This window comes from Beta vulgaris, chromosome 6 (assembly GCF_026745355.1).
Source record: "Beta vulgaris subsp. vulgaris cultivar EL10 chromosome 6, EL10.2, whole genome shotgun sequence".
In the NCBI taxonomy this organism is placed as follows: Eukaryota; Viridiplantae; Streptophyta; class Magnoliopsida; order Caryophyllales; family Amaranthaceae; genus Beta; species Beta vulgaris.
The window spans coordinates 54,869,634-54,894,393 of NC_079207.1; the positions used below are offsets into that span (position 1 = coordinate 54,869,634).

The window sequence follows — 24,760 nt, forward strand, 5'->3', positions numbered from 1 at the left end:
TAAAATAAAAGTAAAAGGAAAGAAAAGATAAAAATTGAATCAAAACTTGATAAATCTGATTCCTATATTTTTGAGATTTTCGGAATTTCTTATTTTTATGGACTTTTTAATTTATAGGAAAGAAAAGAACATGTGATATAGGAACAACTTATGCTAATTATCAACATTCTTCACATCATGCATGTTTCTATGACTTTGGAACAATAAGAGGAGTATTATGTGACATTTGTGAGTGGCTTTATTCCTTTAAATTCATGTTTATGTTTTGATCATCTTAATTTACAATAGTCATAGGCAATTAATCGTAGTCACTTAATATCACGTTGTTGTTGTCGTTTCCCCCTTTCGTTGTCGTTTTCAATTTCAAGACTATTCAAGAATTTTGTTGGTTTATAGTTTTTGTTGTTCGAGTTGTAAATTATGGAATTTTGGATAGTTGCAAAGAAATTGAACTTAGGTTTGTTGTTAGGTTTGTAGATTATAATTCTACTTCTTCGAGAACCGCTTCATCATTTTATTGTTAGGTTTGTAAATTATAATTCTACTGCTTTTATTGTATATGTTAGTCTAGGACGAACACTTAAGCAACTACAAGAGGGGGGGGTGAATTGTAGTTGGAGAGATTTTCAAACTTTTTGCGGAATAGAAGAATGAAATAAGTAAGAAAGAAATAATTGCATGAACTTAGAAAGAAGTAGGAACACGGATTTTTACAAGGAAAACTTCCTAGGCCCAATAGGAAGAAAAACCTTGACCACGAGGGATTTTGACTCAATTCTCTTTAATAACTTTTAGGCCAAAAGACTCTCTTTTGTACAACCTAAACTCGGACCAACTCTGTTCCTCTGGAACTGGTTCCCTGTCAGCTGTTCCCCTGAACAGTTGACTTTCCCTTGACTTCACTCAAAGCCTTTTCTCTTTCTCTTTTTCTCTCAAATTGATTACAGACTTAGATTCACTCAACCCAATCTATAATACATCAATTTCTAAGAAGAAGAAAACCGAATGTACTTTCTCTAAGAATATTACATAAAATTCTGAAAGTATTACTAAAAGATCCGTTACAAATGCCTATTTGTAGAGACCTAATTTCTCAAGCACTTCTCCACGATTTTCTTCAAAAACTTCTCCATGATCACACGTAGCTTCAGCTACTTCTCCATGATCTTTCCGTTGCAGTTTTACCGTTGATAGTTTGTTCAGTTTGGCTTCCACGATCTCAGCCACGATCTCATCCACTTCTCCATGTTCACACGCCTCACAAATAGCTAGGTTGTTGCGGTTCCTAAATTATAGGAACTACCTCAACGTTCACTTTGTAAGCGCCTCCTTAGGTTAGTGTTTTGCGGCTCCTAGATTTTAGGTAACCATAGATGCTGCACAACCACTTAACTAAAAACAATATTATGGAATCTTAATAATTTCATTTGTTACATCCATAATATTAATCGGATAACACAAATAAATTATAAATAACTTTAAACTTGATTAAACACCTAATCAAATCTTCATAAAGTATTTATCATTTTATTTGTGAAACCTAAAGATAATTACACTAATTAAAACTAGAAAAACAAAATAAACTAGAGAAATAGACCTAAGACATAAACAAATTACTTATAAAAAGAAAACTAAAAACCGAATTAATAAACTAAAAATATGTAAACTTTAATTATATGTCATTATCAAAATAGTGAAATAACAATATTCCCCCTTTTTTATTATGACAATTAATTAAATTTTTTTAAGGTTTTTGATTTTTTAAAACAAACTCTAAACAAAAAAAAAAAAAAACTACACAAACTATCCACAATCTAACTTAGTTTAAACAACTCTACTGAGACTGGGAACAGGATCAGATATGATTAGGATCAGACATGTTTAGGAAAAGAGACGAGCAGAATATACAAGGAACTATGATAAAAATTTTGTTTTGTGTACACACACTATCTCTTCCCCCTTTGTCATTATCAAAACCAAATGTTGTACCTGCAGCACTAGAGAGTCAACAGTCTAGGCAACAAGCAAGTTGCTCAAACAGATATCTCATAATATTAGCCATCCAAACACACAAACATAATATGCAGGCAGAGAGTAATAATAGGGACAGCAAAAATCAGTCAATATGCAGAGTAATGAAAAAGAAAATTAAGAAAGCAAAGAAAATATTAAAGGTACTTCATATGTCTCAGAAGGACATAAGAAGAGGAATCCAAAAGATTGTTTAATAATTACAGCCCCAAAAAAATTGTTCAAAATATCCAAAGGTAAGAGAAGTTAGGATTTGGTTCGTTTGAAGAGAGAGGAGACCACATATTTATCTTGGAAAGCACACCATCCACCTTGTTCCTGATCCCAGTATCAGCATTCTTGATTGCAATCATTTGATCCTGCTTGCTGAGAGTCCAGAACATGGACAGTAGCTTCAATGGCATTGATCTTGGTGTGTAGGAGGGTCAAGAATCCTGAATTTCCCGGACAGCTTGTTAAGCCCAGTTTAGAAAGTAAGGGAAAATCCACTGCAGTAGAAGGGACAGGATCAGAATCTAGGTGAATAAAGACTTGTCACCTTGATCCTGCTCCTTCTGGAACTTGGACCCACCAACCTTTGGCTTTTTCTGACAGACCCACTGGCAACCCCTTCTTCATCCAACTTTCTCTTACTCCCTACTTCAACCTTAACCGGAGTTTCTTTCTCTCTCAAAATCTATCTTCCATTACCAACCTCAAGCTCAGCCTAGTCAAAGTTTCTTTTGTAAGATGTTTTCTGGCTCAAGGAAAAGGAGGGATAGAAGGTAGTTTAACCTTGCATTGTTTGAAGACAAATGGACAGAAGATTACCATAACCCACTTTGGTGTTATGGGTAATGCAGTGAGAGAGATGTGAAATTATCAGAGAGGGAAGGTTGATTTTTATGTTTTCAGCAAGGCAATACATAATGGAAAGATCCATTAGGCTTGCCTGGGTTCTTTTGGAGGAGCGAGGTAAAATAAACGCCAAACCAACTGAAATAGAGCTTATGAAAGGAGACAATTTTTTTGATCTAAAGATAAAGCATTAGAATTGCCGTTAAAGAGGCAAGAATTTTGCATTGGTGACTCCATTTATGTTCAACTTAGCCCTACCCTTAATGTAGTCCTTTAACCCTCATTCGGAACATCAAACCATTCCCCAGTTTCTTCTCTAGTAATGGTAACTATGACCCATTAACAATCGACACACACACCCTCTGTTATTGTAAACCCAGAACAAAAAGCTTTCATCTCTTCTCAAAAAGACCCTCATCTATGCTAACAATTTTTAACCATTCTGAAATTTTAAAATTTTAACAACTCATTCCATTTAGACTTTTTGCACCATGCAATGTCTACACAAAAACCCACAAGAAATTTGAAGTTTTGTTTTCTTACCTCGTTTGTAGGTACAACAATTTCTTGTTCTTGATTGCTGTTTAATCTCATGATCACCTCTTCCTTTTTCGGGAGAGAGAAACATGGTGAGAGGAGGATGCGATTTTGACCCAGAGAATCTGCGTCATTCTTGGATGATTCTTGAGCACTTAATTCCTCAGGAGATGGTGTTTTCTCTTTGGAAATTTTGCATGAGCATCAGAGATTTGATTTTGAAAGACATGTTGACAGAGGTTTGGTGAGGTTGAAGATGAGAATTTGGAGAGAGAGAGAGAGAGACTTGTGAATTTGATGTGTGAGAAGTAATGAAGGGTCAGTGATTTGATGTGTTAGGTTTATAAAGTAATCATGATTCCGTGTGAAAAGAAGTGGAAGATAGGTTTAATGAAGCGGTTTATGGGTTTTCGGAAGGCAATTAATGAAGTTACATCCTTAACTTAGATCAATTGAACGCTTAATTTTGGGCATAATTCAAATTAATGTGTTTATTTTTGGACGGAAGATGTGAAAAGAAAAAGAAACGAGGAAATTTTAAGGAAAATTAAAAAAAATTTACTCTTGCATATGATAGAAATGTGTCCATAATATACAAACTACATGCATACCAAATATGTGCAAGGACACTAAGGGTAATATTCAAAGACATTTGTGAGTCCTTATACTTGACCCTAGGTGTATGAAAATTAATTCATGAAGATTGCAGGACATACTTAGTAAGAAACAATTTGGGGGAAACAATATTGTGTACATTTAAACAATTTTATCATTCCTAGTTCCAAGCGTATTTTTTCAAACCTGTCCCTAGATAGAGGTTTAGTCAATATGTCAGCTATTTGATTTTCAGTAGGACAAAAATCAACTTTGACTAATCCCTTCTCTACATTGTCTTTTAGGAAATGATGTCTAATGTGAATATGCTTGACTCTAGAGTGATGAACTGGATCCTTGGAATACAAATAGCACTATGTTATCACAAAATATAGGAACACACTTGAATTTTATGCCAAAGTCACGTACCTGTTGCTTGATCCACAATACCTGAGAACAACATGCAGCAGCTGCCACGTATTCAGCTTCTGCTGTGGAAAGAGCAACGTGTTTTGTTTCTTTGAGCTCCAAGAAACCAAGCTTGATCCTAGGAACTGGATAATACCGATGTACTTTTGCGATTCACCAAGTCTCCAGCATAGTCAGCATCGGAATAGCTTACTAGATCAAAGATGTCACTTCGAGGATAGAACAAACAAAGTCATCACTTCCTTTCAAATATCTAAGAATCCTTTTAACAGCTGTCAAATGGGATTCCTTAGGATTTGATTGGAATCTTGCACATAAACCAACACTAAAGGATATATCAGGCCTACTGCAGTTAGATAGAGTAAGGAGCCAATCATACCTCTATAGAGTTTCTGATCTACGGACTTACCACTTTGATCCTCATCTAACCTTGTACCTGTTCCTATAGGAGTATGGTTTGTTTTTGCTTGATCCATTCCATATTTTTTCAATAACTCTTTTACGTATTTTTGTTGATGGATCATTGTTCCTCTTCAGTTTGCTTGATTTGCAAACCAAGAAAGAAGTTTAATTCTCCCATCATACTCATTTCAAATTCACTACGCATTAACTCAGCAAATTCTTTACAAAGAGATTCGTTAGTTGCACCAAAAATTATATCATCCACATAAATCTGAACCACTAGGATGTCTGTTCCTTTGGATCGAAGGAACAGGGTCCTATCAACTTTGCCTCGTATAAAATCATTAGAAAGTAAGAATTTTGAAAGTCTTTCATACCATGATCTAGGAGCTTGCTTAAGCCCATAAAGAGCTTTATCTAGCTTATAGACATGATTTGGAAGATCCGGGTTTTCAAAACCAGGAGGTTGTTCCACATAGACGTCTTCAATCAAATATCCATTTAAAAAGGCACATTTGACGTCCATCTGGTACAACCTAAAACCCATGAATGATGCAAAGGCAATCAAAATTCTTATTGCTTCTATTCTAGCTACGAGAGCAAAGGTTTCATCAAGTCAATACCTTCTTGTTGATTATTACCCTTTGGCTACAGTCTGGCTTTGTTTCTTATGACTGTTCCATGCTCGTCTAGCTTGTTCCTGAAGACCCATTTTAGTCCAATACCTTTTGGTTTTTAGGCTTGGTCTCAAGGTGCCAGACCTTGTTCCTCTGGAACTCATTCAGTTCCTCTTGCATGGCGTTTATCCAGTCAGACTCCAGTAGGGCATCATTGTGATCTCGTGGTTCTGTCATAGACAAAAAGGCATGGAAAGCACAGAAATTTTTCAGTTGGGATCTCGTTTGAGTTCCCTTTTCAATATCACTTACTATTAAATCCAATGGATGGGATTTTAAGTGTTTCCAAGGTCTTGGTTCAAATCTCTTGTGTCTGCTCCTCCAGATTGAGGAGCTTCATTTGTCTCGTCCACAGGATGAATTTCTGGTGCCTGTTCCTCTTGTTTAACAGGATCAGGAACATATCTCTTCTTCAGAAATATGCTTTTTGTCGGTTCCTGCAGGTGTTAGTTCCTCATCAATGTTTACTGACTCCTCAATACGAGTCAGTCCTATTTCAAAGTCATTTTCATGACTTGGTTCCTGCAGAGAGTTAGTTTCATCGAAAATAACATGGATACTTTCCTCAACACACATTGTTCGTTTGTTGTAAACTCTATATGCCTTACTACTTAAAGCATATCCAATAAAAACAGCCTCATCGCTTCTAGCTCAAACTTTCCTAAATTGTCTTTACCATTGTTATGTACAAAGCATTTACAACCAAAGATTCTAAAGTATGAGATATTGGGTTTTCTTCCTTTAGTAGCTCATAAGGGGTCTTCAAGATAATAGGTCTTAGCATGACTCTATTGATTATGTAGCATGCCGTATTCACGCTTCAGCCCAAAATTTTCGGAAGTTGCTTGCATTATCATGTTCTTGCCATGTCCTCCAAGTGCGATTCTTCCGTTCTACCCCATTTTGTTGTGGGTTCTAGGAGCTGAGAAGTTGTGATCAAGCCTTCATCCTGCAAAACTCATCAAATTTTGAGTTTTCAAACTCCTTCCCATGATCACAACGCAAGTGCTTAATTTTAAAACCACTTATTCTTTGAGTTCTTTTAGCAAAGTTAACAAATTCATCAAATGTTTCATCTTTGCTATTGAGAAAAATAACCCAAGTGTATCTTGAAAAATCATCAACTATTACAAGCACATATCTCTTATCAGATCGACTTTGGATTCGAACGGGGCCACACAAGTCCATATGAATCAATTCAAGGGACTTTGTGTTCTTACCATTTTCTTTGATTTGAACGAGGATCTAACTTGTTTACCTTTTGCACAGGGTCCACAAACTTCATGGTTTGAGACTTTGATAGTTGGTAATCCAACTACCAAGTCCTTACCACTTAGCTTCTGGAGTAATGTCATACTTGCGTGACCACATCTTTATGCCAAAGAAGTGGTTCATTATCGAGGCACTTAAACATGTTAGATTGTTCCTAGGAACAAGGTTAGATCCACAACATAGGTGTTTCCTTTCCTTGTTCCTTCTAAAATTTTGGTACCTGTTCCTGCATTACTTACTATACAATGTTCATCAGTAAAATTTACACTGTTCCCTTTGTCGCAAAATTGAGAAATACTAAGCAGATTATGTTTTAAACCCTCGACCAAAAATACATTGTCTATGGAATGTGACTTAGATCTTCCTACCTTCCCAATTGCAACTATGTTACCGGTAAGATTGTCTCCGAAGGTCACAGTTCCTCCATCATAGGCTGAAAGCGAGAGAATTTTCTTTATCTCCTGTCATGTGTTTAGAACAACCGCTATCGAGGTACCACAGGTTGTTCCCCTCACTTTAGCCTGCATCAAAGCAATCAGTCAGTGGTAGGAACCCAGTTTGACTTGGGTTCCTCTGTCGGGCTTGTATTTCTCTTAACTTTCCAAACTTGTTTAACTAAGTGGGGTTCATTTCAATATGTTCTTCTCTGGAGGAACAGTCAGACACTAAGTGTCCACTGTTCCCACAGTAAGAGCATATTCGGCTGCTTGGAAGATCAACATATTTTTTCATTTTGTTTTTCTTCTTGTGATTGAAACCTAGCCCACTTCTTCCTTCATTTTTATATTTTTGTATCCAGCTTACTGGATCAGGAAGAATCGTTCTTGAAGATTCCATTTTCTCTTTAATTACCACATATTTACTCAAAACTTTTTCATGTTTTTTGAACTCGGATCTGGTATTTATAGAGGAACTGGTTCCTTCAGGAACGAATAGTTTCAATTCAGCCATTTCCATATTCAAGAAGTAGTTTTCATTTTTAGCATTTTCAAAAGCTTCTCGAATACGTCGGTTTTCATCAAAGACTTCAAAGAATCTTTTCACAATGTTTGCATTCACTTTTTAAACCAATTTGAATGACCTTTGGTGACTTCTAAGGCTTTTTCTAAATTTTCTTCTCTAACCAAATAGCCTTGTAGTCATCTAAGGTTTCCAAAAGTAGTTTTATTAATTGATTCTTTGAAAGTTCTTTTAACTCTTCTTCAATAACATTTATGCGTACCTTGTTGTTTGGCAAGTCTTCTTCTTCGTCTTTTTTGCCATGAGACTAAGTTGAGCTGTCTCCTCTTCTGGTTGTTCCTGCTCCTCGTCTGAATCGATTCTCCCCAGCAGTACCATGGCCCTTCTCATATCAACTTTTGAGAAAGGTTTTTGTTGTTCCTTTCCCTTTCCTTTACTTTCCTTTGCTCTTTTCATTTTCCCAGAGAGGGCATTCCTTGATGAAGTGATCCGGACTTCCACACTTGTGACAGCTTAGCTTTCCTGACTTTTTCATATTCTTCCCTTTGTAGTTCTTGTTAAGAACTTTTTGAATCTTTTCACGATCAGTGCTCCTCTTCATCATCAGTTCTGAATCCTCAGATCATCGACTTGAGAGCCAAGGCCTTAGGTATACTAGAGTCAACTTCATGAGTTCCTAAATGGATTTCATGAGTTAACAAGGAGCCGGAAAGTTGCTCGATATTGAATGTGGTGAAGACTTTAGTTTCGAGCAAGGCAGTACCTTTGCCATCCATTTTTCATCTTGGTGGACTTCGTAGAACTTTACATACTTGTTCCTCGGGAGTGATGATCTTCCTAGAGATTCAAGCTCATTTATGATGTTGGAGAATCTTGTGAGCATCTCTTGAACAGACTCCTTAGGCTTCATTTGAAATAGCTCATATTTGTGCATGAGCATGTCAATCTTTGATCTCTTGACTTCATTTGTTCCTTCGTGAGTAACTTGAGAAGTTCCCACATTTGCTTGGCTGACTTGCATCCCATGATTCGATTGTGTTCATGGGACCAAGACCACAGTGAAGAATTTTCTTGGCCAAGTTGTTCATCTCCATCTTGTCGAAGTCATCTTTATCAAATTTTGAGAGAGGCTTGGGATGTCTTCACCTTTTTCATTTTTCTCTGTGACTTCGAAGTCACCAATCTCATTACTCTCCAAACTTGATAATTTTCGGCCTTGATAAAAATTTCCATACGATTCTTCCAGTATGGATAATACTTGCCATTAAACATGGGTGGACGCTGAGTTGAGTAACCTTCTTCCAATCTTTCTCCTGATGTGTTCATCGTTTCCAGGAACTAGCTCTCAGTGTTAACTGATTTTGGAGGAACTAGGCTCTGATACCAATTGTTAGTCTTGGACGAACACTTAAGAACTACAAGAGGGGGGTGAATTGTAGTTGGAGAGATTTTAAACTTTTTGCGGAAATAAAGAATGAATAAGTAAGAAAGAATAATTGCATGAACTTAGAAAGAATAGGAACACAGAATTTTTACAAGGAAAACTTCCTAGGCCCAATAGGAAGAAAAACCTTGACCACAGGGATTTTGACTCAATTCTCTTTAATAACTTTTAGGCCAAAAGACTCTCTTTTGTACAACCTAAACTCGGACCAACTCTGTTCCTCTAGGAACTGGTTCCCTGTCAGCCTGTTCCCCTGAAAGTTGACTTCTCCCTTACTTCACTCAAAGCTTTTCTCTTTCTCTCTTCTCTTTCTCTTTTTCTTCTCAATTGATTACAGACTTAGATTCACTCAACCCAATCTATAATACATCAATTTCTAAGAAGAAGAAATCCGAATGTACTTTCTCTAAGAATATTACATAAAATTTTGAAAGTATTACTAAAAGATCCGTTACAAATGCCTATTTGTAGAGACCTAATTTCTCAAGCACTTCTCCACGATTTTCTTCAAAAACTTCTCCATGATCTTTCCGTTGCAGTTTTACCGTTGATAGTTTGTTCAGTTTGACTTCCACGATCTAAGCCACGATCTCAGCCACTTCTCCATGCTCACACGCCTCACAAATAGCTACGTTGTTGCGGTTCCTAAATTATAGGAACTACCTCAACGCTCACATTGTAAGCGCCTCCTTAGGTTAGTGTTTTGCGGCTCCTAGATTTTAGGTAACCATAGATGCTGCACAAACACTTAACTAAGAACAATATTATGGAATCTTAATAATTTCATTTGTTACATCCATAATATTAATCGGATAACACAAATAAATTATAAATAACTTTAAACTTGATTAAACACCTAATCAAATCTTCATAAAGTATTTATCATTTTATTTGTGAAACCTAAAGATAATTACACTAATTAAAACTAGAAAAACAAAATAAACGAAACAAAATAAACTAGAGAAATAGATCTAAGACATAAACAAATTACTTATAAAAAGAAAACTAAAAACCGAATTAATAAACTAACAAAATGTAAACTTTAATTATATGTCATTTTCAAAATAGTGAAATAACAGTATTTATCGAAATTATCAGTGAAGTTGTCTGAATTTCCATTTTTGAGGGGGTTTTTTTTTCCTCAAATGCAATATTAAAGCATTCATGCTTTGAAACTGTTTTTTATTTTGCACAGATCATCATTTGCAGTCGCATGCTTGGTGATGTGCGACGCAAATGGCTCTTCATCTACGCCGCACTTTGCCAAGCATCCGATACAGATGCTTACTGTTTTGTGCATGCTGGGTGCTGGTGGTAGGATCATGTACGTCAAATGTTGTTTTTGCCCATGATGTTCCCCAACTAGAGGAACACTTTCCTCTTTGACACCCATGATCTCCATGATCTCTATTAAACGTGGGTTATGGATCTTTTACTAGTTCCTTAAATTTAGCAACCACTTAGGCAATAAATCAAAAATCTAATTTAATTAAAAAGTATTTTAATTAATAAAACTGAAATAAAATCCTTTTACCAAAATATTATCTTTAAAATGTTTTCCATAAAACATAAAAGGATAATTATTATCTCATAAAAATAGAATCTTTTCCTTAACAAGATTTTCCTTAAAATCATATTTTTTTAACTTAAATAAAATAGTTTCCTAGAATCTAGGCATAAATTACTCAAGCGACATTATTAACCGTTGTACTGATTCATATAATGTCTAAGTTCCTTTAAAGTTAATACTCCCTCCGTCCCAAAATACTCTTTACACTTTTCTTTTTTATCTGTCCCAGAATACTCTTTACACTTCTATTTTGAGATATGGTCCACTATTATTTTAATCATTCTACCTTTTAACTTTTGGCCTACACTTTCTCTCCCCTAAATAATATAATACCACTCTTATTATCTACCAACTCAACCCATGGCCCACATTCTCTCTCCTTAATATAAAATAATACTACTTTTAGTAACTACTAACACCTATTACATCTACTTTTCAATAAAATAACAATTGATAACCAAATGACATTTTATCATCTATAACTACGTGTCGTGATAAGTGTCAAGAGTATTCTGGGACAGAGGGAGTATTACCGTGCCAGTTCGTCTATTCCTTACAAAGGAACATATGCTCATTCTTATTCTAAATTGCCACAGTTCCTTACCATTCTTACTCGTTCCTTTACATAGGAACTGGAAACAAAAAGTTTTGATTTGGTCTTCTTGCTCCGATGCTACTCCAGTAACAAATCTTTGAGCTTCTTCACTTAGTCTTCAAAATCCAACTTGATTTTTTCTTTAACTTAGTATTCTTTATGCTCCTTTCATTGATAACTTGTATATTCATTCGCTTAACAACTTGTTAGTTCAATACTTTGTTTGCATCTTTGTTCATTTATCATCATCAAAACTAGGGTTCAACATCTAGAAATGAAGCTCTCAATCTCTTCCTTTAGCTTGCATATTTGCTTCCTGTACCAGCTGCTATTAGAGGGTGGGATATACCCATAACCAATCTTCATCCTTGATGTACACACAATAGACATATTTTATCCATAATATAAAATGTCTTGTTTAGTAGCAATTGCCCAGATGTACTTTTTTAGAGCTGCCTTGATCCAATTTTAATATTTCTCACACCCAACCCTCCTGCTTGCTTTGGGGGTACAAATAGTATCCCAATCCATATTGCATGCTTTCTGACTATAATAACACCCATTCTAGAAGTAAGAACGACACACCTTCTCAAATTGCTTTAATATGGTATTAGGTATGACAAAGACCTGAGCCCAATAAACATGTAGACTCAAAAGAATTGAGTTTATAAGTTGGAGCCTAGCAACATAAGATAGATTCCTGTTGCTCTAAATCTTGATTCTCATACACATCTTCTCTACTATACTTTCACATTCAGTCAGGGAATTTTTTTTTGCACACACAGGAACTCCAAGATATCTAAATGGAAGCTTACTATGCTTGAAGCATGTTGCATTCTCAACTCTCTGAATAGCCTCAGTATCCACTCCTGCTGCGTAGAAATCTGATTTATCTTCATTCACTTGGAACCCTTATATCTCTAAGAATAATTTAAATCCCTACGACATCACATAAATAGCAGGGAAGGTGCCTTTGTAGCATATGATAATATCATCAGCAAAAGCCATATGATTGAGGTTTGGAACTCTGCATCTTGGGTGGAAATCAAAATGAGGGCTTTCCATCACTTTAATCATCAGCCTGGACAAGTACTTCACATAAATTACAAACAAAAGAGGGGAGAAGGGGGCACCCAGTCTCAAACCCCTCATTGATTCAAAGAAGCCATACATTGAGCCATTAATCATGATTGTGAACTTTGGAGTTGTAACACACATCATAATCAACTTCATGAACTTGTTTAAAAACTTGAGAGCTATCAACATTTCCTTTAAAAACTCCCATTCAATGGTTTCATAAGCCTTTCTCATATCTAACTTCATTATACAACTAGGCTTGACTCCTTTCCTTTTATAATGTCTAACCAAATCTTAGCACACCATAATATTATGAACAATAAATCTTTCCTGAACAAATGCCCCTTGATTTTCTGCTATAATATTAGGAAGTATTAATCTAAGTTTATTACATAAGACTTTAGAAATGCACTTATATAAAGTGTTACAACAGACAATTGGTCTAAATTTTGTCACTGAACTAGGGAAGGCTACTTTAGGGATGAGAGTCTAGGTTGTTGTATTAATTTCTTTTAGCAATCTGCCAAAATTTTAAAAAAAATCCAAAACAGCATTGACTATGTCATCACCAACTACATCCCATGTATCTTTGAGACAATAAGCCCCAAAACCATCTGGTCTAGGAGATTTTTCTCCTGGAATAGCCATAATAGCGTCCTTGGCCTCATCTGTTGGCTATTAGCCTCCTTGATCTCATTTGTTGTGTATGGTCTTAAAAGACTAGCTATGTGAGTATCATTCAAGATAGGCCCCAAGTTAACAACAGACTCATACACACTTCTTCTATGAATGCTAAAGACAATATTGTGAAAAAGCATTTTATAATTGAGTCCTATGTAACATTTATAATAGTGAGAAAGCATCATTTACCTCTATTATGTTCTCTTTCCAATTGTCATCCTTGTCATGAATGCTAAAGATAATATTGTGCAGTATTCTGGTTTTTATAAAGTTGTGAAATACAATAGAGTTCTCATCCCCTTCAATACTCCATTTCATCTTTGCCTTCTGTGCCAAAAATGAGATATAAGCTGAATGGATTTGCTTATATTCAGCTGCTACTTCACATTCCTTCTGTTTCAACTCCAGATTGCTAAGGTCCTCATGGAGATCGATTTGAGACTCCTTCAACACCTTAGCATCCTGGGTATCTCTACATTAAATATCTGAATAACCTTCAGCATTTAATATTCTTAACTCCTTTTTAATGAGCTTTAGTCTGCTCACTACCCTGTACATAGGATGACCATGGATCCTAACACTCCAGCAGGATCTTATAATTGACATGAAAACTTCGGGCCTCACTCTATATTCTAAAGTATCTGAAATGATGTTTACCTTGGATCAGGTGAGGGTCAACATTTATTATCATAGGGAAATGGTCAAATTGACCCTCATGCATGAAATCATGAGTTGCAACAGTAGGGTATGCATCAACCCATTCATCATTCACCATGACTCTATCAAGTTTACCTAATACTCTTTTGTCTCCCAATTGATTTCTATTCCATGTATAAAAGCATGATGAACTATTCATGTCTTGTAACCCACATGCTTGCATACATTCTCTCAAAGACACCAACTCCTGCAATCTCACAAAAGCTCTAACCCTTTCATCTGGAGCCATAATACTATTGAAGTCACCAGCTACAATCCAGGGTCAATGACACCAACTAAAATCCTCAGATATGACCATAATACTTCCCTTCCTTGTATCTCATTAAAAGCATACAAGAAGGTTATAAAAAAGGATTTATCTCCACTGACAGGAACCACCACACAGTGAATCATTTGGCTATTAGTTACAACCAATATACTAACCTGGAAGTTCTTAGGGTTCCAACCCAACACCACTCTCCCCCTTATGATAGTTTGAATTAGAGGAGAAACACCAACTATTAAACACAACTTGATAAAGGCACCCCATATTGACTACCTTTACCATTGTTTCAAGGAGGCTAACTAGACCCACATTCTGAGAGCTAAGGAACTTTTCCACTTCCTTTTGCTTTTGTGGATTGTTAACCCCCCTGACATTCCAAAGGGTAATTTCATCCATTTTCTAAAGGAGGGTGGCTACCCCTACATTTCTCCTATCATCGTTTAAGCATTGGACTTGACCAATCATCACCTCAACCTGTAGACTATCCAATGTTTAGAAATTATTCTGGACCACAGTAGGACTAGAACTTAAGAACATTCTTCTAGTAGGGTTACGCATAGGTTGAAACTCCAGCATATTTCCAGCTTGTCTATCATTATTCTCATCATTCTTTTGAGTCTCACGTTGTTTGTCACGCACCTTAGGCCTCCAAACATGCCTAGCAACATGCTTTCTGCAGTCCAAGGCCCCATGACCCATTCCTTTGTAGGTTGCACATTGAGTAGGCTTCCAGTCATATTCCACCTTCACTCCTACCACCTTGTTATTATTTTTATAGAATGATATTTCCTTTTGGAATTCCATGTCTCATCATCATTCTCGCATACTGCAATTTGTCCCTTTTCTTTGTTGCTTGATCAAGCTTAATTAGTTTCCCTACATGGCTTGCAATCTTGTGTAGACATTGCTCACCACAACCTTGAAGTCCAAATGCATCTCAATATGTATAGGCAACGTCCTAATTTCCTCTCTAACAAGGTCAACATTAGGATCCCATGGTTTCACAATCATCGGCTTACTATCGAAAAACATAGGGTGTGCAACAACAATTTGATCTCTACGTTCCATTGTTAAAATCTCACTACATAAATGCCTTTTTTCACCATTGTCTCCTTATCTATTCCATTATTTTTCCAAATTCGTCTTACAAAGCCTTCCATTACATTAATTGGGGGTTCAGATCCAACAATGTAACAGTATATTGAGGAATTCAAATGATCAACTTTAGTTTGTATGTCATCAAAATCAATTTTAATCAATTTCTCAGTATTAATAGGATAATGATTTTCAGTACTATTAACCCTTTCTTCAGGTGGAGAGAACAAAATAGGGACAGGATTAACATCAACTCTTCTAACTCTATCAGAGTTTTTTTGGGTTTTGACTTTTGAATCGACTCAAGCCAATCTAAGAAATTATTTTGGAAATGCGGTTGCTGGTGGAGAGCACGGAGAGACGACCTCGGAGTTAGAATTTCATGCTGAATCGTATCCTCCACGTCATCAATTTCAAGAGTTTCAACACCAATCACTTCATCAACTAGTTTAGTTTGTTTCGCCTGAGAATTAGACGACAACCCCTTGGAATCTTAGGTTGAGCACTCGCCTGAGCACCTTTCTTTGCTTTAGACTTTGTTGACATAACTACTATAATGAACAGAGAAGAAGGCTAGAGACGGAAACACTCATTTCAAAAACTCTTCTTATTTCATTAGTTGAGCCATGTTGAATTCTCAACAAAATTTGTATGGTAAACAGGTCAATGTGAATGGACAAAATTCTATTTGATCAGGACATTATTGAATCTTGTTAAGGGCGCAACATCGTTATGAAGACATACGCGTTGTGGATGGTGTACAATATTCGACTTTCAATGAAGAATGTTCTTCCAAAGTTTTATTAGACGATGAAAAGGAGTACGTTAACGCCATAACAGAAGCTAGTTTTAGAGAATCGGGACAATATCTATGTAATCTTTTCTGCATGTTGCTACTGTTGTGCAGTTTGACAAAACCCGAGGCTCTTTGTGATAAGACTTGGCACCTTCTCTGTGATGATATCCTATTCAGACAACAAAGACTTCTCAAAGACCATAGTATAGAAGCTAAGCTACAATGTAGCAGTAGCACCCTCCATAAATTCACCGAAATGTCATTCCTAGATGATTTGATTATCTCAGAGGATCAAAACAACCTCATAATTGATGAGCTATCTTATGATAGAGAGCAGCTAGGTAAGGAATTTAAAGAACTTTATTCAGGATTACTGTGTGCTGCATTAAGGCGAAAACGAAAAATTGTCTTGCCAGTTGCGTCAAGTGGAAAAGCCTCTTTGTTGCTTCCACGAGGAAGAATAACCTATTCTAGATTTGGACTTCCCTTAAATGTTACTCAGAACTCAACGTGTTCAGCAATTAGGCAAGGATCAGACCTCATAGATCTCCTTATTAGGACAAAGCTGATCATTTGGGATGAGGCTCCTATGATGCATAAATATTGCTTTGAAGCTCTAGATAGAAGCTTGAAGGATGTTACGCTAGTAGAATAAATGCTTGTTGTTGCGGTCATTAAATGTCCTATTGTGGCGGTTTTGGCCGCACATCAATTAAGGGGGCAGCAATAGGTAATTAATATATTGATGCGGTTGCAAACCGCAACAATAGTTGAACATATTGCTGCGGTTTCTAGGCAAAACCGCAACAATATGTATTTTTTCAATATTAAAAATACAAGTATATTGCTGCGGTTTCTTCCCAAAACCGCGGCAATATATGCAGGGCAGGTAATTTTTTTTTTTTTCATTACTCAATGCGTAAATTTTTGGTAGTTATAATACACTTATAATATAAATATTTTTATATTCAAGGAGACTATTGCAGTACAATAACAACACAAAAGTAATTAACCCAAATTATCATATTTAATAAAAATAGGGAAAATTCCTCAGGTACCCCTGAGGTTTGGCGTAATTCCCAAATTAGCCCCCACATTTCGATTTATCTCAGGTACCCCTGAGGTTTGTGTTTGTGCTCAAGATACCCTTACTATGGATAGAAACCTAACGCCGTTAGGTTTTCCTCTCTTTCTCCCCAATTTTCTTTTTCTCTCTCCACTTATCATCTTCCATTGATGAACATGGAAGCTTTCTCTCTCTTCCCAACCCACTCTAAAGCCCTAATCACCCAACCGCCACCACCTCCTGTTCCCCCCACCCCCGCAGCCCCCCACCCCTGCCAGCCGCAGCCCCTATTTTCGCAATCTCTCTCTCTCCTCTGTTTTTCGACTATAGGCATCGATTTCGACTGGGTCGGGAAGGGGTGGGGTCGATTTCGACAAGGGTCTGGGCGTCTATTTGTACGGGGTTGGGTGTGGGAGGGGTGGGGTTCTTGCGACGGGGTGGGGGAGGGGGCAGGCTTCGGGGCTGGGGATAATCTGGTGGGGGAGGGGGGGCTGCTGGGGTGGTGGTAAGGTAGGGGAGGGGGCCTGCGGTGTAGGGGAGGGTGTGGGGAATGGGAGGTAGTGGGGGTTGGGTGGTTAGGGCTTTAGAGTGGGGTGGGAAGAGAGAGAAAGCTTCCATGTTCATCAATGGAGGATGATGGGTGGAGAGAGAAAAAGAAAATTGGGGAGAAAGAGAGAAAAACCTAACGGCGTGAGGTTTCCATCCATAGTAAGGGTATCTTAAGCACAAACACAAACCTCAGGGGTATCTGAGGAATTCCCCAAATGTGGGGGTAATTTGGGAATTACGCCAAACCTCAGGGGTACCTGAGGAATTTTCCCATAAAAATAATATTTTACAAACCCTAATTACAAAATATATAAAAAAAAATGAAAACAAACTTATAAGGAAAAATTTAAAAAACGAAAAAGAAAAAAAATAGAGATATACAGACTAATAAGCATCCGCCACCGTCGAGATCTGAAACTCGAGCCAAGATCTGAAACTCGAGCACCGACGTCTCCGGCAAGAGGCGAATTTCGAAGGATATTTGTTGTTGACGACGACGGCGACAAAAAGCAGAATTCGACGACGGCGAGATGAAAAAGAAAAGAGCAAAACCAGAGTCTCGAGAACAACTCGCCGGAAATTCAAAGAAAAAAATACAGTTAAGACTCGCCGGAAAATTGAAGTAGGAACTAAAAACAAAAAAGAAATGTGATGAGCTTACCGGAATGTCCAAAGCTTCGCTAGAAGCACAATAATTTTGCCGGCAAACGCACCAAGAAAGCCCCGAAAGTCCAAAAACTTCCAGTCCTAAACGGTACAAAAATTGAACAAAACCATATCAAATGAAACTCTCGAACTCCTTTCTCTCTTTCCTTCGATGCGGCGAATTGAACGGACGAATTCTTCTGGTGAACGGCCGACGAAGAATAGAAAGGCCGACGGGCTGAGAAGGGTGAAGGCAAGTCGAGGATGAAGAAGAACGACAAAATGAAGAAGGCTGAGAGGGAAGGAGATTTGAAGGAGGAGAAAGGAAGGAGAAAAACGGCTAAAATGCGAGTGTCCCCCAAACCCTAGCGCCTCTTATATGAAATAAATGGGGATATTCATGCGGTTTTTAGAAAAAACCGCATTATTTTAATATATTGCTGCGGTTTTGGCCAAAAATCGCAGCAATATGTATGATAAAAACGTCAACTTTTTTTCAAAAATTTCCCGTTGAAATCATATTGCTGCGGTTTTTATTAGAAACCGCAGCAATATGTTTATTTTATATTTTACCTTTTCTTTTTACGTGATATATTGCTGCGTATGGGTAAAACCGCAATAATACCACCGCAGCAATAAGCAATTATTCTACTAGTGTTATGCAGTGCATGAATCCAGCAAATCAACATATTTCATTTGGTGGAAAGGTTGTTGTTTTCGCCGGTGATTTAAGACAGATATTGGTAGTCGCTCCCAAACAAAGCAGAGAAGATATTGTATTCTCAGCAATCAACAGTTCTCAGCAATCAACAGTTCTTACTTATGGGATTTTTGTTGTGTGATAAGATTAACAAAGAATATGCGCCTAAGAATAGGTTTAGGTAGTTCAAATGTAGATGAAAGTAGGGAGTTCTCAAAGTAGATTTTGAACATTGGAGATGGCAAAATTGGTGAATCGAATGATGGTCAAGCTGATGTAGAAATTTCTCATGAGACATTGATAGATGGAGGAGATGATCCTATTTCTGCAACAGCAGAGAGTACATATCCTGACCTAGATAAGTACATATGTGAAGCAAAATATTTTCAGGATAAAGCTATTCTTGCTTTAACTAATGAGATAGCTGACATGGTTAATGATCATGTTTTGTCTCACTTGCCAGGTGAAGAAAGAACTTATCTTACTTCAGATGCAATTTCCTTGAGGAAGGAAATTTTGGAGTTCATGAGATGTTTTCAACTGAATTTCTAAATACTATCAAGTGTGGGGGATTGCCAAATCATAACATTACATTGAAGGTAGGGGAACCGCTGACGCTCCTAAGAAATATTTATCATACTTTTGGGGCTATGTAATGGTACCAAGTTAGTTGTTAAGCATCTTGGCAATCGCATTAATGAGGCTGTTGTTGTGTCCGACAGTAATGTTGGGGACAAAATTTTCATTCCCATAATGACACTTACACCATCAAACGTAACAAAGTTCCCGATACAATTTCAAATAAGAAAGTTTCCATTGGTTGTATGTTTTGCAATGACAATAAATAAAAGCCAAGAACAATATCTAGCTCACGTAGGATTATATCTCCCTCGGCCAATATTCAGCCATGGATAATTCTATGTTGATATATTAAGAGTTACAAACAAAAAGGGTTTGAAGATTTTAATCTGTAATAAAGAGCTTGAGAACTCAAATGTTACCACAAATATAGTGTATAAGAAAGTATTTCACAATGTGTAATGAGTACTATCAAAACTTTAAATTTACGTGTTTAGTTTTACCTTCAATTTGTTAATATACTCACTTACAGTTGTCTTATCTTCTACTTTGCTGCATATAATACGATAACTGCTTCTTTTTCAAAAAATTATATGTCATTGTAGGTTGTATTTATGTCGCATAGATACTCTTTAAATTTTTTTAAAAATGAATGCAAACAATTAGCATCCGGTTCAGTTTTGCACGGGTGTTAAACTAGTAAATTTTCACATAATAAGATGGAACAACTAAGATTGTGTCCTCCAAAATCTACGGACAAAAGAAGAATACAAATAAAACTCTATGAAATCTTATTATAAAGTCACGAAAAAAAATGCACTACTTCAGGACCAAATCCAGTATGGGTCCTGAGAGGCATAGGAAGGCCCAAACCCAGAAAAAAAAAAGAAAAAAAAGAAGCAGCATACAAATAAGCATATAATTACACGTATTCTCAAATCTCAAGATTTAAAACCCCAACCCCAACCTCCCCCCAAAAAAAAAATAAAAAAAACGTCCAACCGACATTCTAGAAGAAAAATGTCACAAGGGAACACTTTTGACATAATAATTGTGAAACATATGCAGAAATAATTTTAATAAAAATAAGAAGACGAGCCCAAATTAAACGGGTCAATCCCATGGTTTACTGGAGGCATTGAACTAAACAATGGGCTGTGTACGTACCCAGCACCAGCAGTAGTAGAGTCAAAGCCCATGTAGTCTGCCGACGTTAGTCCACCAACTGTTGGGTCACCAAATGGGTCGGTCCAAGAACCCTGACCCATCTCACCAGTATATTGATCAGGCAAAGGGGGAAGCTCAATATCGTTGTAATTATAATTAGCAGAACAACCATTAATATTACTATTCATAGTAATATCATCATTACTACTTACATTACTATATATAGTATGATTTTGCTGGTTGTATGATGAGGAAGACGACCAAACCTCATGACCATTACCGGTAGAAAGCGAAAACGACTCCGGCTGATTATGCTGGAGTTCGTGTTCGTGTTTGTGTTCGTGTTGGTGTTGTCGCTCGTCAGGAGAGGGAATGGTGGTAACGGAGGAGCCAGCAGGCATGTCGGAGTAGACAAAGTTGGTCCTAGAGCGTGGGCCTCGCATGGACCGAGCAGCCCTGTCGTAGGCCAAGGCTGCTTCCTCGGCCGTGTCGAAGGTCCCGAGCCAGTGCCGTTCTTTGGTTGATGGGTCTCGTATCTCGGCCGCGTATCGTCCCCATGGGCGTCGACGGACGCCTAGGAACTTGATGGGTGGATTATTGGGGGATTCATGCTGTTGTTGGTGTTGTGCAGGGGTAGTTTTGCTACTCTTGCTTTTAAACATGGGTGTGTTTTGTTTTAAGGTTTCTTTGGTTTACGGTTAAGAAAGTAGTTGGAATTTTCGAATAATGTTTACTTTGTGTAGAAAATGACGATACTTTGAGTTAAGGAAAGGAGATAAGGATGTGATAGTGTCAATGTTGATTGTTGATGCATGTTCCTCGGTTTATATAGTCAATACTCAATACCCACTCAACGCTTTTTCGATCAGTCTATATTGTTTTATATTTGGTATAGAGTTTTAAATATAATTATAAATAATGATTAATCTGTTCTAATTTTTTAAAGTAGGACTAATAATTGGTCTTGTGACCTTCATTAGACAAACGAATTATGGAGCAAAAGAATAAAAAGAATTTTATATCTCTACCTTTTGTAGAAGTTAAATTAGTTAGTAAAGAAGATCAGAGTACTTACAATCAATAGTAAATTAAATAAGGGCAGCACAAGTATCGGGTGTATAGTTTACCCAATATTGTCCCAAAACATGACCCATATATTAAGGCTTTTCTTTTTGTCAAATTTGGAGCTATAGTTTCTTAAGATCAGAATTGGCAATAGATATTGTAACATTTTAAATAGCACACTCGAGTGTATTATATAAATTAGCCCCTTTGTTTTTATACTTTTCTTAATAATTAATAGCTAATTTACCTAAGGGATTTTAGAAATAATAATTTTGTGTTTTTCTCAAATAACGAACTTTCGCACTTAATTCTCACCTTACCATTTTCTTACGTAACCGTTAACTTATAAAATGTCGCTAGTTCGGTTTCGGACAATACGCCTCGGATTATTTACCAATGGGCATTTGAAGTATTCAAAAATAGAAATATTATGTTGTCTTTTAAATGATTTTTCTCCCCATAAAGACTAACTGAGTATTGTAGTGTAGTTGGTTAGTGCTTTAGCATATCAAATGAGAGGTCAGGGGTTTGAGTTTTGAAACACACATTTTTATTGTTTAATGTCTCATTTGATTGTGTGGAGGAGGGGAGAGTACATGTGGCAGCATAGCATTTATTTGTCTTGGGTTATATATAACATAGAGTCATCTCTTACAAAGACTATATATATCGAAGAATGATAGGAGAGAGTGAGGGATAGCCTAGTAGTTAGTGCTTCCCTCCCGGTTCCAGGAGGTCATGGGATCGATTCTCACGCTTGACAAGTTGGGATCCCCTTTATATCCCTCAACTTGTCAATCCCAACTTCTCAAGATTTCTACTTGTCTTATTAAAAAAAAAAAATATTGACGAATGATAGATATTTGACAGCTAGATGCATCCAACAAAGTTTGTTAGTATATCATAAATATGTTTGTACCAAGGATATCTTGGCCTAGTGGTATGATTGAGGTGATGTGAACAATAGGTCACATGTTCGAATTCCTCCTTCCCTTCTTTGTACATTGTACTGCCTTCGTGGCTCATATGGATTAAAAAAATAGTGTTTGTGTGAAAGCAAACAATATATATTGGATGTAAGCATTTAATACTTGAGTTTGTACGGTGGTAAAAGATGAGAAAACTACACAAACACTATAACTCTATTATATAAGTCAGGGGCAGCTATGGCGTCCCCTTATGAAAAGACTTATATATATAGCCTTAATTTAAAACATAAAAAGGACCTATTCAAAATTTCTCATTTGTTTCGTGATTTACAATTATGCATAATAAGGAAAGTTGTAAAAAGAGAAAACAAACATAAACAAGTTTAAGATTCCCATCAAAGGATTACTTACGATGAGAAAATTAATATAACAAAGAAATTTTCCAGCAATTGTAAAGCCAAAAGTACAAAATTTTCTTTTGTTACCTAAATATTCAATAACAATTATAAAGAACATAAATTAAAAATTCATTAAACTACCGAGAAAAAAGAGTATAACTCATCTTTTTATTTTTTGATTTCATAGTTATCGTAGTCAAGATGTTATTCAAGTGAAACACTTAAACTTGATGAGAAAAAGTAAGCATAGACCAAATTCTCTTATCTTCATTTTCAATCCTATGTTCTGTAAAACTAAGTTATAAGTACGAATTACATGTTCATATTTTGCATGAATATTAATGTTTTTATTAATATTAATATGTTGTTGCACGCATCGCTTGCGTACGAGCTAGTATTTGTATATACAAACAGTCAAACACTATTAGTAATATACACAAATCTGTGTTAGATGCATCTAATTTGTTAGATCTTAATCATTTCTTGACTATATTACCCTAATTAAACCCTAAATTGTACAGTATAGGAAGTACTAGGATTTGGAGAGTAAAGTCAGTGAAGGACCAACCTTGATGCATCAAAACAAAATTGGATCAAATATTGGTGGCCAATAGCAGCGCCAAACTCCTTTCACACCCCAAATTTCGGATTCTAGATGGCTTTTAATCCCATGCGAAAAAATAATAGTTAAATTTGTTCTAAATTGTGATAATAAAATAATGATCTAACACTCTCGTTTTTAAACAAAATTGATTTCTGCAACTTATAATCAACCTTACATTCTTTTCATATCTATATTCTATAAGCCAATTCTTGAGAAATTTGGTGTCCACGTAAAAATACTAGAGCACCCTCACTCACATAATAATTAAATTATACTAACCTCCGTTTCTAAATAAGTGTAGCAATTTGACATTCACGCTTGCTAATGTACAACTTTGACCATTACTATCTCTACTTATGTAATTTTAAAAGTTATAAAAAGTTGATATTATGAAAATATGATTGAAACAAATCCAACAACATTTTATAAGACCAGTTTTGTTTTTATATAATAGTAGAAAGAATACGGTTAAAGTGAGGTGTGCGAATACTGTAAAATAGTCAAAGTATTGCACTCACAAAAAACAGAGAAAGTATGAATTTAAAAAATGATTACAAACATTATTTAATCGATCAATGGATTTAGCTGCATATGCACGTGATTATTTAATGTTCACTAAAAATAGAACTAATGTCAAATTTTTCTTTAGAGGAATTTTGTAAATAATTATTTTTACCTATTATTTGAGGTTATTAGATGCAATGATACAATTTTAATTTATATTTAATTTTTCACGCATCGCGTGCATATAAGACTAGTTCCATAAAAGAATAATTAGAGGATAGTAACCGCTCATTTGTGGTGGTGGTTACAATGGTTAAAAATTTTAATAGTATCAAATGTTAACTATATGTTAAAAGATCAAATAAGATACAACAAATAGAAAGAAAATGAGTTTAGGTGGTGGTGACTCCGGTGTACGAGAAACGATATCTTTGTTGGTTCATTGAAGTTGTTCTTGCATATTGATATCTTCCCATCAATAACATATGATTGTAGTCACAAGAGAAAACCTCTTAAAGCTTCGGTGACCATGATAAACCCTAGGGGGTTTGACAGGTGCCGAGTCACCTTGGCGC

The 24,760-nt window shown here is 36.2% G+C and overlaps 1 protein-coding gene across 1 annotated transcript; it reads right to left on the reverse strand.

Annotated features, from left to right (window-relative positions):
* Positions 1-20,286: 20,286 nt before the first annotated feature.
* Positions 20,287-21,467, reverse strand: LOC104897104 (ethylene-responsive transcription factor LEP). The gene has a single exon (XM_010683924.4). It carries the CDS (start codon positions 21,345-21,347, stop codon positions 20,595-20,597), a length of 753 nt encoding a protein of 250 aa, XP_010682226.2. The 5' UTR covers positions 21,348-21,467; the 3' UTR covers positions 20,287-20,594.
* Positions 21,468-24,760: the final 3,293 nt, after the last annotated feature.

What these genes read in the sequence shown, in the direction of transcription:
- LOC104897104 (XM_010683924.4), bottom strand. Translation starts at nt 21,347, where the DNA reads ATGTTTAAAAGCAAGAGTAGCAAAACTACCCCTGCACAACACCAACAA.